The 16,446-nt window shown below is 42.7% G+C and overlaps 1 protein-coding gene across 1 annotated transcript; it reads right to left on the bottom strand.

Annotated features, from left to right (window-relative positions):
• Nucleotides 1–9,441: 9,441 nt before the first annotated feature.
• si:dkey-24p1.6 (protein sel-1 homolog 3) lies at nucleotides 9,442–16,391 on the bottom strand. Its single transcript, XM_068715225.1, has 23 exons — nucleotides 16,283–16,391; nucleotides 15,709–16,183; nucleotides 15,415–15,541; nucleotides 15,178–15,299; nucleotides 14,974–15,089; nucleotides 14,824–14,885; nucleotides 14,612–14,744; nucleotides 14,390–14,528; nucleotides 14,146–14,283; nucleotides 13,640–13,845; nucleotides 13,338–13,517; nucleotides 12,699–12,818; nucleotides 12,394–12,534; nucleotides 12,202–12,264; nucleotides 11,912–12,085; nucleotides 11,687–11,814; nucleotides 11,506–11,589; nucleotides 11,327–11,417; nucleotides 11,155–11,242; nucleotides 10,965–11,074; nucleotides 10,729–10,856; nucleotides 10,520–10,622; nucleotides 9,442–10,312 (listed from the first exon to the last, which is right to left on the bottom strand). The coding sequence occupies exons 1-23, from the start codon at nucleotides 16,334–16,336 to the stop codon at nucleotides 10,223–10,225; spliced, it is 3,072 nt and encodes a 1,023-aa protein (XP_068571326.1). The 5' UTR covers nucleotides 16,337–16,391; the 3' UTR covers nucleotides 9,442–10,222.
• Nucleotides 16,392–16,446: the final 55 nt, after the last annotated feature.

The following is a 16,446-nucleotide window of genomic DNA, read 5'->3' as shown; positions in this document are numbered from 1 at the left end:
TGTTCTAACCTAAAGAAGTAAGATGAATTTCTCCTTTTAAAACAAAGCAATACTGCCATCTAGTGTGAGGAGAAGCTTGGACATGCCCTCATTGGCTCAGCATATTCCCAGAAGCAGCCATCATATAAAACAATAATGTATGTGCTTTGAGGAAAGAGAAAAGGTGACTGTGTGGAATATTATGAATGTATAGCATCCCTTATCGGCCTTAATTTCCTTAACAGCTCCTTTTTCACCCCAAAATAAATTAAAGGTGTATTAACAACATTCATATGCAGATACATCTTATAGTCATAGTCTGTAGTTTTACTTTAAAATGTTAGCGAGTTACTCGTACTCGTGCTTTTGTATTTTGTCATTTTGTTGCCGAAGGGTTGTGCCAAATGAGCAAGCACTCCCACCAACTCATTACCGAGGCTCTTTCGACAAGTGTTTCTGTTCCGTCTGTGCCGCCGCGCTTCAACGCCGAACGTCTGTAACGTTCTCTCGAGGTTGCGAGCGCCGCCTCAGATGTCAGGATCAACCGAAAGTCTGCCGTGACAGACGGCGTGTCAGTCGTAGTCGTATGCTGCCTCCGTCTGAGCCCTCCGGCATGTTTGCTGCGTATCAGCACATCTTTACTTTACTTGAAGCAAATGGTGAGCCGTCAGGAGAAAATCACACCACACACACACACACACACACACACACACACACACACGTTACATGAAGCAACATATGTAGAACTCTTAATGCAAAATGTGTCCTGGGACTGTTACATAACATCATAATGCATTAAGAAGGTTTTGTAGCAGCTCTTACGATGCTTTATTAAGATACTTTGTGTATTATGAATATGGGCAAATATAAAGTGACACTTACTGTATCATTAAATTAGATGCAACACAAATGGAGCATGATAAATAAAACCATACTTACAGAAGGGGTTGAAATAATATGCCCACTGCCAGTTTAATGAGATTCTCAATGCTCCTACTTCTTATTGTGTAAATGTAAAACACTACACGTAATGGAACCAGCTCAGCTGTCAAACTGTACTTTCCCACACTAGACTTAAATGTATTAGTGTCTTCATTGCCAGGTCACACCGTTACTCACAGCTTCAATATCCATTTATTCTTGGTAATAAAAAAAAAGAAAAAAGAAAAAAGAAGAAAAATCAATCTGCGAGGTGTTTGGCAGGCTTCCATGACTGCTGATAAGGCAGAGTTGTCTTTTGGCACATTACGAGCAGCTGAAGTGCGTGCAGTGCTGCAGCTGTACCCGGGTTGTCCAGTGTGTCTGAGAAATGACTCGCATATCATTCACATTGATCGTTTAATCAGAGATCCCGACTTGGAAGGATTAACCGTAAGCAGACGTACGAGAGTTGTACGATGGTTTAGTCTAGAAATCAAAGTGTTTGAGGAAAAAAGATCAACTCAAATCAAAGTGACCGGATGATACGTGATACCAAGGAGAGACACTGACACAGATTTACAATCAGTGTAGATCTCTCTGTTTGTCTGGTGTCAGTGTCTGATGAAGGACAGAATTAACACAGCCGAAGCTGCAGAAAGCAGTGAAGACTTTGATGAATACCCGCGTTTGCATTTCCTGCAGTTGCCAGAAAGAAAGGACTCTCATTAAGAGATGAATCTGCTAAGTTTGGTTCTCAATAGGCTTCATGTTGTCCAAGCAGCATCACTCACTGTTGTTGATCACCATCGTACAGAGTACAGCCTCATCTTCACTCACTTAAAAGAATAGCAGATTCCTGCTGATGTAATTTAAAGCCCCGTGGGAGAAGCTCTCTGAATAATGTCCACATTTAATCTCTCAAAAGATTGCTTAATGATTCCTAATGTTTGTTGTATGGTGGCGAGTCATGTTCACTGGTGTTTACTCAGCAGTTCAACTGTGTAATTTTAATTGGCCACCAATTTATTTCAAGAAGACGGGGGGGGGGGGGGGGGGGCTTCTAATGGCCACATCTGTGCATTTTTCATGATTAATTCTTCAAATTTCTGAGATGAGTTACTGCTTTTGTTCTCCACCAATCCAACAAAAAGAACAAGAGGATGTACCAAACATTATTTATGCCATTTATATAAAAAGCATCAGATTACATTCTGAAAATGTTACAACTAATTGTGAAGCTAATATTGCCCCGGGCATCTACTGTACATGAAGGTATTTCTTATCTCTGCCACTAATGTGACTCGTCATTGTTTGCATCTGGCTTAGCGAACTGTTAAGCAAACAGGAAACGCTCACCCTCCTTCCTGTGTCTCTGCAGCAGACAGGAACAGCAGATCCTCAGCAGAAGGCAGAGAAGCACAAAAGCTAATCACCAGATGTCGGCCACAAAGAAACTCTTGTATTTTTCACAAACCACAGAGCAGTAAAAAGAAGCTGAAACCGTCCAAGGATAGAAATAGATGCAGCTAGTGGTCTTTCACACGCACTCCTGTACTACTAATGCTGTATAACCTGTAACACGGACAGCAAACTCTTGATCCCGTTTGTACATCGCACACGTGTATTCTGACAGCTATGCAGTCGTTACAGCCTGCTGCTGCTGCTGCACGTTCGTGTTAGTTTCCATACACACAGAATCAAAGACACATGACAATCTGAATTGTAACTGGCCACATGAATGTTCACATGTTCACAGCACGAGAGACAAAAGCAACGAAATGAGCAAGCGTTGACGGCTACATTGTCGGCGAGTTGCTGTTGAAGTGTCGCTCAAGCGCTCGTTGGCGTAGTTATGGCGTTAAATAGCACCGGGAACCGGCCAATGGCATTTCTGTTAGATGGAACTGACAAAGAAAAACAGATGATTGGCTGAGCTTCACTGCGTCATCGGAGGGCTGAAGAACACAGCGACAAGTGTCGGGCATCAGTTTGTAGCTTCATGTTCCGAGCCTCCATTGAATGACGCCGTGTCGCTGGCAGCACGAGTAGTTCAAGGGTCAGCAGATCAGCTGATCGACCACGACCGGTGACCGCCCAATCAGTCTCATATAATCTTTGACGGTCAAATGTACACATGTTGGTTTTACAGTTAATTGCAATCTGCAACCTCACTGTTATATGCCACTAAATCCTATACACTGCTCCTTTAAGTTTATGAGTGCAATTATCAGTGCAAGATATTTACACAAAACAATGATCAAGTTTCAGGCTTGATGAAGGTAAAGCGTTCTGGGACCTCCTTTATTTATCTGTTGAATAAATGTAACTTTAACTTATAGCACAAGGGGAACTAGTTCTCATCGCTAACAGCAAAAGCAGCTGAGAGAATATTTTTTATGAATCAGGAAAAATAACCGGAAACTCATTATCCCAAAAAAAACAGGTAAATGTTTGACATTTGTCTCGAAGAATGGCTCGTATCCTCTCCTGGCCCGGCATTTGTCCTCTCCTGTCCTCCCACACGTTTTGCCGTGGCATATGCCACAGCTGAGGCCCATTAATCAGAGCTCATTTCAGAAGAGCTGAATACACTGCTCCCAATTCTCGTGCATTAACCTTGTTAGTGCCCCTTTCCACCCCTGAAAGTTGGCACTGGTGTGCCGCGTGTGTGTTCTTGTGTGTGTGTGTGTGTGTGTGTGTGTGTGTGTGTGTGTGTGTGTGTGTGTGTGTGTGTGTGTGTGTGTGTGTGTGTGTGTGCGCACACATGTGTGTATATTTTGAGCACTTGTCACTTGTTAGTGTAGCAGTTCCTGCCATGCTATAAATAAAGCCAGTCACAGGGAGGAATGGAAGCCAGTGGAGTGCTTTGACAGCAGAGGGCATAGTGGCCTTGTCTCCGTAACGTATGAGGATTAAATCTGGTCTACAAAGTGATCGCTCACTGCGTACCTACTACACTGTACCGCTGCACATTAAACACCTGGTTGCAGGTATTTATGAACTATTTTACTCAGTCCTGGTTGTTAAATAATCTCGTTCTGTATCATACTGGTGCTTTTCGTTGTGCCGTGTTTCACCCATTATGCACAGGCTCTAATTGACTTTTTATTCTATTCTGCATCATCTGCTTAAATATTGTTATCCTGTTGTTGAGGGAGCAAAAAAAGAAGACTACAGTATTCCTCTAGTGGTATTAACCCTCTCCCTTTGGCACGCTCTTTGTCGTGCAACCAGGCCAAGAAGAAATAGAAAACTTTCTTACCTTGAGCCTGGGCGTCAAGTGAGCATCCACAGATGATGAGAAGGAGCTGGAGGCTGAAAGAAGGCACACTCACTGGGAGTGCTCTGAATCCCACAGGGCTCTGGCTCCTTGTGGCCATGGCACCATTGGATGCTGGGGGGGGGGACATGTATACATTGAGAAATAAGCTATTTAAATATTGACAAACATTTCCACTTTACTTGCACATTTCTTGATGTAGTTGGGGGGGGGGGGGGGCATCATTAAACACATGATGTGAAAAAAATTTAAATATGAGACTACTGGGCTCATGAGGCCCGTCAGGAAAAATAAATCATTTGGCAGATATTAAAATTCACCAGATGTTCAGCACTAAATATTACTCCCTGGCCAAAGTACCAGAGCTATGAACACAAAAAGGATTCACTAACAACTTACATTCAAGAGGAAAATGTATTGTATGGCCATGACATTTAAGAAAGTATTATTTCTTACAACATTCAAGCAAATAAACCGTAACACGACGAGAACAAAAGTAGAACAATATAACATCAAAACAGTTGAGATTCATCAGTGACGCATGACATTTTACACAGATCTTTATATTTGGATATAATAAGGTTACCGTAAGGCCTAGCCACTTGGCCCATGAGTGAGGGTAGCTTGGCAAAAATCTAAAACCAAATGACATGAAGAATAAATCTAGTGTGTGACAAGCTCCGTCCTGTCACACCGCGTGGGGAAGTTCACTAAGTGCTATCATTCACCCCGACACGTCAAAGCAGGCTTCCAAAGGAAGAAGGAAATGAATAGGCCTACACTTTTCTCACACACACACACACACACACACACACACACACACACACACACACACACCTATATTCACATCTTGACACCCATGAAAGAAATGAATTATTTGGCACCACTGCATCATTGGTACTGTAAATCAAAACAATTTGTTGTGCCTCCAAATACACAAAAAACCCGCCATGCTAACAACAGGAATTATGTTTGATCAGCAACCGTTACAGCTCATCTGTGAGTTCTGAGTCTACAGCATAGCAGCACACCGCCACCAGTCAACAATGGTAAAATAATTGGTATTAAACATTAAAAGAATCAGCCAATAGAATATTCAAAGTAGAGTACACAGAAAACTTAAAATGTAGAATCTGGAAAAGATGTATTGCAATATCTAGTAAATATTTACCAGCTTCCAAAACGTGGTGTTTTAGCGATAGACTGTGACCACAATGACTTCTTTTGAAGCTGGACAATCAGTGTTGATTAATGCCACTATTAAGTTACAGCGTGTCTGCGTCTATCAAACCTATGTCTAACAGAAAAGATCCTATTTTAAAACCCTACAGCTGTTTAAAGGCCGCGCTCACCACCTCACCTTTCACTCGCGCTATAAGTGTGTGAACACAACCCACAGCTCTGAGCGCTGCCAAACGTGGGTGACCCACACGTAATAATGTGCCTGAAGGCATCTTTAGAGGACCGAAGCTGCTGCTCTGCTAACGGGCTGCTCACACACGGTGTTACCTTTTCAGCTCGCGCCGATTGTGCTGTATGTACTTTTACACCTAAGACACACAATTTCACATTTGATTAACTGATGTACAACTGCCAAAGACATTGAACTGAGAGCATACATTTTGCATCGTGTACTCATCCTCTGCCGAATCAAATGTCTAATAAAAGAAATGGTAAAGAGACTATTTTTATCCTTGTCGGAAGAAATTTGGATTATCTAGGAGTCAAACAAACTCACAGCTGAAAAACATTCAACCATTCACCTGGAAATATTCAGAAGAAAACACTCGTCACAAAACATTGTTAAATATGTCAATAATGTAACATGCGCTGATTAAACTTAATACAGGTGCACAAAGATTTCACTTCAAACAATGAAGAGAGCTGTCAAACACATTCTTAACTAACTTTTTAAATATGTTTAACAAATATTAAGTCTCAGAAAAGGACAGCCTAAAATACACTGAACGTCTTCAGTGCTGCAGTGAGAGGCTCTCATTCTTTTAGTAACATATCCTGAGGACTCATAAAATAGTCCTCCAGATGACTACTTTACGCCCCCGTCCCCCAAAGACACACACACACACACACACACACACACACACACACGTAGTACCTGTCCTGTGTCGTCTGCACCTCCGTGTTGTGGCTCTGCTGCGTTTCCCACCAACGAGTCCAGCTGACTGACTTTCTTCTCTTTGCCTGCGCTGTACGCTCACAACTGGCACAGCTCTCTTCCCTTTCAGTGGCCAAGCAGCCCATCTGCAAAGACAGAGGGAGGGAAAATGAGGGAGAAAAAGTGGAAAAAAAAGAGAAAACGGGAGAGGAAAGCCAATGGATGTGAATGAGAAGAAAAAGGAAAAGAGAGACAGATTGCTTTGAGAATGCAGATTGTCAGGAGCTGCATTCTTAAAAGCCAATGTGGACGAAGTAAAAAAATCGCAGAGTTCAACTAATTTGATTCCACATTCCCTTCAGTGCTGCGGTTTCCCTTTCTATTCATTTGTCCGCATTTTAGCTTTGATCACAAGTCGGGTTGCCGGGCACTTAAATCACAATCTATGAGGGATTTTATCTTACGGCCTTTCAATGCGCAAAGTATTAGAACACATCAAATTCTCAATAATATGCAGGATAACAAAACTATCATGGAAATACACAATGGATGATGCCAAATGCCGCTGCCTTAAACTAATAAGAAACACAAAGACAGTAGAACAGTGGTAATAACACAGGGCAGGGAATAATCTACAGCTTATCGACCAGACCGAGTTCAGTCTATTGGTCCGGCCCTCCACAACAGTCACGGCTTCTCATGAAAAACGATTGCCCTCCCCTGCTGTAGAGTTTAGGTCCTTATCAATGAGGTGTTGATATAATTTCGACAACCCTCTGGAACCACGTCACTGCCCTTGAGGACGGGAAGGTCTGAGCAGAGAAGGAGACGGCTCGATACCCTCGAGGTTGTAAGAATTTAGCAACTTCCACAAAAACCATATGCTGACGAGGGGACTTGAACCCAGTTCTGCCTCTGAAGGACACTCTCCCTGCTGACAATACACCCTGCGGTCCAAAAGGTACATTAGTCATATGCCAACGTCACCTTTGAATTCACTGAACCTTTCTCTTAAAATAAAAAAAAAACACCAACACAGTGTGACAACATGTCAACACCGGTTATTATTATAGTCACTAAATTGAATTTAACACAGTCACAGTCGTACTGCTCCGTGACACCCCATAATGTGACCTCTGTCCATACTGCTCACGTGGTTTTGTGTACTTAACCCTCATCCTACCAACATGTTTAACACATAGCTATAAACTACTGTAAGAAACAACCACCATAGCAAAAGGTTGACCTATTTCTTCTGGAAACATTATTTAAGGAATTAATGGTATCTGTAAAAAAAAAAAAAGAAAAAGACCTCTGAATCTAGTTTGCAATAAAAGCCATGCTGAGAACAGAAGACAAATGATTGATGCACGATAGAGTGAAAATGTACTTTCAACAGCAATCTAACACAACTGGAAAACCAGGCATAGTTCATTATCCAACACCATTCCTACTTCTCATGAAGTGGAATCCAGAGACTTGGAAACTAAAAGGGGTAAGACATAAGGAGAAAAGGAACAAAGTCAATGACGTGTGACTTATTTAGGAGAACCAGCTTCAAAGAACCAACAACTCGAAATGTGTCGGGCCTCGTCCTTCCAAGGAAGCATCCTTAGCTTTGAGAAACACCCACTGTACGGCTTACAACGTGAATACATCGATATCAGCAGCAACACGAGCCCAACAACCAACACACCTGCTTTCAATTACAGCATTTTAGCTAACGTTACACCTGTGCTGTTTCTCTTGCAAAGTCTCCACACCTCTCATGCAAAACGTACTTAACGAGTCACGTTAAGTACGTATATTTTACCGTTTGTTTACTTACTTTTCAACTTGTCTTCCCGCTGGTTTAAATATTTCGGGCCGCGACTGAGTTTAAATTGTCGAGTTAACGTTGAATTGACGAAGAAACCTTTACCACTGCCTCGCGCTCTGTTAATTAGGCCGGTCATGCGCAGTGCGTGTTTAAGAGTGGAGACATAACTGACGTCAATAATCATTTCCCATCAACCCATCCACTCACCCCTCCTCAGAAATGTTTACCAGACACCAATAATAAAGTGAAAAAATGTTTTTAAATGATTGACATTTGTTGATCTATTTCTTAAGCATTTCTTGATACTCGATATTTCAGAAAATATTTCAACTTATCTGTTTAAAAGCTCTTCAAATTTAGATATAGGACTGGAAACTGTCCTAGAAAACAAAAAAGTATTTCTGAGTAAAACGTCACAATCTTATAAGAATAATATTACAAGATTGAGCTCATGATATTATAGGATACATACACAGCAATACAATAAAAATATAATAAAATGTTGTCTGCAATTGGACTGGGAAGACTTGATTAAATGTTTTATGTGAATGTTTCCTGAAATATCTAATGTACACCTACTGTCACATTGACTTTATTCTCAAAATGTCAGCTTGTGTTACTCCTGACAGTAGCCGTAATGCACTGCCATGGGAATTGCATGACAGAAACACACCATGTATATGTTTAGTTGGAGAATGTTGACCACCAAATTTACAAAACAGAAATGGAGCCGTAACTTAGGAACAAAAAGATGGTCAGGACAGACAGACACCTACGCTAAAAAAGAATGAACCTGCAAACAATTCCTCTGCAAGTTTATTAATTGTGTGGGATTTGTTTTAGTGGGGATATTAGGCCCACAATGTGCACCTTCACCAGACCATGTGTATGTTATAATTAAGATCATTTAACCTCTTGAAATGTATCCAAACAACATTATTCAAAAAAATCAGTCCATATTCATTCATTAATAGCACTGATGCCACCTCTATGTTTTCCTTAAAGCTGAGTACAAGTACAAATTTCTGTTTTTATCTCATCCTCGCAATCATAAGCCCCAACAAAATGTGAATCATTCCAACAAACAGAGGCAGAGCAATTAAACTTGTCTGCCCGTGTTAATGAGATGTTGAGTGTTGAATGGATTTGGTCTCATGAGAAGTGTCCATAATTGCTTGCTTGATTTTGGTTCGTGGGATATGAGTCGCTAGAAATTATCTGGCATACTTGTTTTCCATACTTGATGAGCAGCAGTGTGTTGTGTGCAAATTATACATAATAAAAGACAGATTTTTTTTTTTTAACAATATATTTATTATGCTTGTCAACACATAGGCAACAATACAAAAAAAAGTGGCCACAAAGACTAAACAATCTGACTTCTGAAGACCTAAGAAAGAAGTCTCCCTATCTTGCGCTACCTTAAATCCTCTATCGGAGCAGATCGGAGCATATTCAGTGTATTGGAAGCAGGAAAGACGCTGTTTCTGAACAACCATCTAACTCTCTTATTGCCTGCCAGGTTTGAAGACTTGTAGTTGTCATGTTATTATGAACAACACTCTTTATTTGTCTATAAGATTGAATGTTGACCTTTTAAACAGTTGGAAATCTGTCCACACAAAAGTGATTGAAAACAGGATGAAACTGCATGAACATTTTGGGTGTGTGCATCACATTAGAGGAGCCTGGAGTCCTGTTAGATGCTTATTTGGTACCTGAGGCTCCACCTGGGAATCACTGATTTGAATTTTGTTAGTCTTCCACTGTAAAGAACGCCACGGAGTAAAGGAATCATCACACTGCGAGACAAAAGGAGGTCCAAGAATAACTTCCACCAGAAGTCTCTTGAAACAACCTGCAAATGTAGTGTTACCTATTCAGACTCTGTATTGTTCAACCAATTCTTTTCACAAAACGTGCGTTAAACAGTAAGAAACTTACAAACCCAAAAACTCTCCAGACTTAATAACATTCACATTTGTTCTTTACAGTGATCCCATAGTTAACATATGTAAACTAACACGACATGTTAATGTTGTTGCCGTACAGGTTGACTTGGTTTAGTCCCTGAATTTGTTGCACTGACAATCCTATTGAGAATCTTCTAGTTGGGAGACAGGACGTGTCTCCTGAGCACGCCAAGGATGATTAAGAATATCGTTGAAGCTGCAACCACGGCGACAGCAGTGGAGAACTGTGGGAAATAACGTGACTCAAATTTTACATCACAATAATGGTGCTGTACTTTGGCCAGTGATGGAGAGCAAATATGTGCAAGTTCTGTATCAAAGTACAATTTTGAGGTGCTTTACTTGAACATTTCAATTCATGTGCAAACACCCAACCAAAGACCAATACTAAGATGAGTCTTTCAAATGTATCTTGAGGATATCACACTGACCTTAATAGCAGCACTATAGTCCTTCTGGAACGATCGAAGATTCACATTGAAGAGGGCGAGGCTGCAAGGCAAGTATGAATGTGTATCCTCTGAGTCTCTGCACCTTTGGGAAGAAAATAAAGAATTCTTTTTCTTACAGATCTACATAAAAAAAAACAGCAAGCTGCACTTATAAAACTGGTGAATATACACATGCAATTCAAACACACCTTTTGTACAAAGTGCTTAGGAGCAAACTGTTGTCTGCCAGGTACAGCTCTGAAAGGCCGAGGTCAATCAATACTGACAGCGGCAGCCTGTAGCCCGCCTCAGCAAGGAGGCCAAGGTTGTACCATCCCTGTGGAAGAACAGTATGGCTCACACACACGCTCATTTGTGAATAGAAACAGACTTGGAAAGAAATATACACAAACACTGCCAGAAAATCAATTTCAAAGAAGCGGACCTGTGGCTCGTTCCTGAGTGCTGCCAGAGTGTACATCGCTGCTGCAGAAAACAAGTCTTTCTGCCCGTCTCTTTGCCCTTCATACAACAGGTCACCCATCCTAATCAAGGCTGGAGTTAAAAAGCATTTTAAATATGAATGTTTCAGTTCAAGTTTCCAAAAACTGAAGCCAAAACGAATAGTAATTTACCGTAAGTGTCAGGATTTTCACTTTGGAGTGTAAGGTTGTAATATCTCCACATGCAGTTTGATGCAAAAGAGGGATCCAGAAAATCTAACTAGGGACATACAGAGTAAAAAAAATATCTTTAATGACAAGAATGACTAAATCCATGACACTATAGCTTATAGGGATAACTCACCGTATTTTGTTCACATAGATATGCCACATTGAATTGGGCAGGTGAGTACCCGGACTCAGCAGCCATCATGTAATATAACAGTGAGCTGAACCTGTGGAAAAGCTAGACCGTTAATGCGACGACCCAAATCAAGTGGCCTGATCGGGATCGTGCCAAGTGTGAATAGAGAAAAAGATTACGTGTCACTCTTGAGATATGAATCCAAGGCCTTCCGCAAGATCTTGCCCAGGTATCCGTTGTGCTCAGCTGCCCACTTTACCCACCTGCAGTCAGTTAAAAAGACACCTCAGTCAAGACATACTGTAAGGACAAATCATGTTTGTGCAGTGAAATGAGTAATTAAGAGGGTCAGTGGCTAACAAAAGGGCATCTGATGGACGTCTGCTGACGCATCCGGGTATCCCAGTGGTCCAGATGCTGGCGAGGAGAATCCCTCCCCTGATGTGGCCTCTCTCTGCAGACTTCCGATAGTACCGATAGGCCATACACTGCAGGAAAGACGGACGATTAACCTCCTCATGTCAGCCTTTTTGTCTGTAAGCATGCTGGTAGAAGGTCACACAAAGCATTCATACTTGGGCTAACCTGGTCAGCAGCCTTTCCTGGATACAAGCCCTGTGAGTACATGACGCCGAGATTCAAAGCAGCGTCCGACGACTCCAGGAGATCCGCCCGCTCCCACAGCTGCACCGCCTGCTCGTAGTCTCGCTCATAGCTCTCGTAGTACCAGGCCAGGGCATTGATGGCAGGAACAAAGTGCTGTGGGACAGAACATTGTAAGAAGTCAGATTGGGAGTGAAATCAGATTCCTAGTGTTACAGAATACAAAAAGAAATGAGTAATAACGATGTAATTAACATTTAATCATACAAAACCTGGTCCATCGCTTTCTTCAGGAAAGTGAGAGCTTTTGGAATGTCCTTTTCAACCCCTTGCCCCTACAGAGAAACACATTCATATTTAATAATAAGAGTCAATACTAAATGATAAAAAACAAATACAAAGTACTATTTCAGTTTGAATACAAATTGTCATGTTTCTCATTGTACATCAGGTGTAGCTCTCACCTGTAGTAGGACTATACCATAGTCATACATTGACACTGGGTCCTCCCACTGGACCGCTCCCCTTTCGTAGTGTTTCACAGCCTTCTGGATGTCTGGTGACACTCCTTGCTGACCCCAGAACAGCATGCGGGCAACCGCTTGCTGGATAAACAGTTGCTGAATTATTACAAAAAAATGTACATGATAAAACATCCTCACCTTGTCCGAGTGGCCCCCTTTCGTCCTCTTATCACACTTGTTTTTAATCTGACTTTCCATGCTTGTGTACTTTCAGCTTGAAAAGCAGAGATGACAGAACAGGCTACCTCGGCGTCAGCTGCTCCCCTGCCTGCCTGCAGTTTCAGCCATTGGAAGAGATGATGGTCTTCATTGGTCTGGAGATTCAACACCTCATCATTGTTTAGGTAAATGGCCTCAACAAATGTCTAAAAGAAAAAGAAAGAGTGGAGAGAAAACGCACACACACATTTTTAAAGGATTTTATTTTATTTTGTGCCCTTCCTGTGGCAAATAGTCCAGAAATGCAGCTCTGTGCTTTAGATGAAACCACCTTTGATCTCTGCAATATTGCCAAATTCATTATACTTCTGTCTCTCATGGTATGAAAAGCAGTGACGAAGGTCAACTTATTGATGATTGAAATCTGAAAACTATGGCCACAATAAGGAGGAGAGCAGAAAATGTATTAACACATCACGTATCAGCTCATATGATTGTAATAACAGTGTCCTCCCAGCCCCTGCATTACAATTGCTGTATGCCTTATTACATAACAATGTTATTTTGTGTCAGATTCTTCACGTTTCATGTTTATGACCATTTAATTTATGCCTTTAATCATGATGTGTATTAGGCAAGAAACTGTTAATATTGACTCACACAGAAAAGTGACAGACGTGTAAAAAAGGTACAGCAAAGCATCCAGCTACAAACACATGCATTACCTGCTGTGGTGTGGGCTTGTGACGGTCTAGTGTTGTCTGTTGAGCTATGTTTGCATAATAGGCGTAGGCCAGGTCCGGGTCTGCGGGGAGGCCATGGAGACCCTGGTGGTGCAGGTGCCCGAGATGCAGGAGTGCTAATCGCTCATCCTTCTGGGCCGCCAGCAGGGCCAGGAGCCAGGCCTGCACCAAACACAAGGGCATGAGAGGATATGAAGAAAAAAAAAAAAAAGGCAGAGTTCTACTATAGCTGACGCAGTATCACACACACACACACACACACACACACACACACACACACACACCTTATTGGGCTGTTCCTCGACTCCCAGGCCAGCACTGTAGAGCACTGACGACATATGCAGAGCTCGGTTATCAGCTAAGCAGCCGGCTTGGAGCAGCAGTGGCAATATTCTGCTGACCACTCCAGTGCTGCTCGCTCTGCTCAGCTTGTGAAGCGATAAGGAGTACAGGGCTCTGCCCACAGCTGGCAGGCTAGCTCGACTTTCTCCTGCAAGTCAGGAATGGAACTGATTTCAGTGCTTTGTGTGAAATGAGACACGATATCATCAGTGAATAATAAGCAGGAAAAATAATGTTTGCTCAGCCCCATGAGAAGTAAAAGGGTCAGTCATTGCAAACTCATGCTGTGCAGCCACAATCATATGTGTTGAATCATCAATATGGTATCCTGTAATCTATTTCAGTGTCGTAGATCCCATGTTTCAATTCAAACAGCTTAATATCGCCATCACCTCCATATATTGTACCATTGCAAGACAAATCCATGTTTATGCAGCGTATCTCTCACCGTGTTTGAAAACCAAAAACTTGGCCAGTTTTGCAGCTTGTCTCCTATGAGGGACAGTCGTCTCCCACGGCTCACACTGTGTCTTTGATGGCAGTCTGTCCCTCACCATCCACTTATGGAAAGCATCAAAACAAGTCTCTGAAAACAACACATCATTGACAGTTGCTTTACACGCTCAGGGGCTCTGCGGAGAGTATTTCAGACACAGTAACTTTAGCACCATCTGGTGGATATAAAAACCTACTACCGGACTCTGTCCCCTGTTGGGCCTGGAGAGAATAGCCGCTGATTTTAACATCCATCTCCAGACGGAATTCTTGACAGGTATGCAGCCAGCCTGTCAGGTTCACAGTCCTGATAACATCTGGAATAACAACGTCATCCTGGAGAAGAGGAAAAACGATCAGACTCCGATGCAGAGAGTCGTCAACATGGACACTGAGTATAGGCAGGTGCAGGACGTTACCATGCTGTGGGCTGGTATTCGGTTGCGGTAGTAAACCAGTGGCCCAAAATAACCTTCCACACCGCTTATGTATTTCCCTCCACCGATCACAAAATATCCCTCCGTGTCATCCAGCACGACAGTATGCTCCAACCTGTAAGACACAATGCAGACATTTTGTGTTATTTCTGTTGTTCATGTCGTATAATTTGTCATGTCTGAGGTAGACTTACATTTCTACTGTTGAGTGGACCGTTCTCTGCTCCTTATTCACGCACACCATGGAGACAGTCACCTGAGACGCACAAACATGACAACCACCGCTTTTATTTTCTGTCGTTACACACAGAGAAGACATCTTGTGTCAACGACAGACCACTCACCATTCTACCGAGCAGCTTCACACTGATCTGGCACCACTCACTTAAAGGCACCTTGAATGTCGGGGTGAATGCAGAGGATCCCTCAGACTCTCCATCCATCTGGATGTGCAGCCGGCCTGCGCATGCAGCGTGGGTGTAAGTCCGGATAAAGACACCGTGTAGTTGCATGGTGAGAATATCTGAGACGTGAGTGAAGAATATTACCTGATTTTTTGAGTAACACTGTTGGTGTGACATAGTTATTAAGGGAGTCTATACGGTAGAGCAAACCACACAGCCTTTCCTGGCAGTGTCTGGTGACAAATATCCACATGGAGAACATACACCTGGCAAAAAAAAAAAAAAAATACAAAGCACTCTTGGTTAACTGTCCCGAAAATAATATCTGCGTTACCAGAATAGAAAGCTGGGCTGCATGTGGTGTCACCGTAGTTGGCCTACCAAGGGGAAGAGATGGCTTTAACGCGCGAATGCTCCAGAAACTCAGCGCCGTAAGGGTCCAGTGTCTTCGTGATACCAAAGCTTTCTCCGGTTGAGCCATACAGCGAAGACAGGAGATGCACCGTTTCTGAATGACAAGACTACAACTCATCCTCCATTCCCATCATCTAAAAACACAATCATCCTTTCCAGACCAGTACACTATGACATCACATTTCACAGACACAGACTTTGGTTGCTTTTGTCCACATTGTGGAGTTAACTGCAGCTCTAAGCTCTCTCCTCACACCTTACCTCGCTCCGAAGGACATTGCTTCTTTGAAAACAGTTGAGTTAATTGCAGCATTTCTGTACTCCAGGAAATGCACAGTTGATGCCGTTTTACAGGTCGACTAAAAAAAGGTTTAGGCCACAAGGTTGCCACATCCTGAGCTGCCACAGAGCTCTCGGCGTCATCGAATCCACTGTATCTGACTGACGCTAGAAGGATGCAACTCAGCACCCCCTGGGAGTCTGGGACAATCCCATCACCTCGATACACCAACCAGTCTGGCAGGTTCAGCTGCAGAGTCTTTACTTTAGGGTGACCGGGGTCGCAGCTCCACCGTCTCAGCAGGAGTGTTGAAGTGATGCCAGTTTCAAAAGACACAACACAGTCCAGCTGTACCGTGGCAGGTTCGTCACAAGAGTAGAGCACTTCCAGACGATAATCGGGCAGAGGCTCCTCTGGAGGATTCAGGAGCGCCACCTCGTCTAAAGCCCAGACGATCTGTGCGAGGCAGAAGACACGCAGGTGGTTGTTAGTGAAATCTGTTAAAAGCAGAAGGGACCAGCGTGTCACGGATCACGAAGGAAAACCTGCTCCTACCTGCAGACTGAGGACAAACACGCAGATGTATTTGTGCAGTGTGTGGAAACCCATGGTTCATAAAAGTGTTTTCATTAATCTCTCCATTAATGATTTTCAAGCTGCGACAAAAACCAGAAGCCCCAAGATCCGGACTTGATCCTGCTCCACCTTACTGACGTTAA

This window comes from Cebidichthys violaceus, unplaced genomic scaffold (genome assembly GCF_023349555.1).
Source record: "Cebidichthys violaceus isolate CVI_PGR_0920_01 unplaced genomic scaffold, fCebVio1.0.p SCAF_1, whole genome shotgun sequence".
NCBI lineage: Eukaryota > Metazoa > Chordata > Actinopteri > Perciformes > Stichaeidae > Cebidichthys > Cebidichthys violaceus.
The sequence above is the reverse complement of the archived record's forward strand: the minus strand, read 5'-3'. Positions and strand labels throughout refer to the sequence as shown.

What these genes read in the sequence shown, in the direction of transcription:
- si:dkey-24p1.6 (XM_068715225.1), bottom strand. Translation starts at nt 16,336, where the DNA reads ATGGGTTTCCACACACTGCACAAATACATCTGCGTGTTTGTCCTCAGT. An exon ending in GGGGAGCAGCTGACGCCGAG is followed by an intron (nt 12,535 to 12,698) that starts GTAGCCTGTTCT and finishes CTGTTTATCCAG; the next exon opens with CAAGCGGTTGCCCGCATGCT. An exon ending in CTAAGCACTTTGTACAAAAG is followed by an intron (nt 10,623 to 10,728) that starts GTGTGTTTGAAT and finishes TTCTTCCCAAAG; the next exon opens with GTGCAGAGACTCAGAGGATA.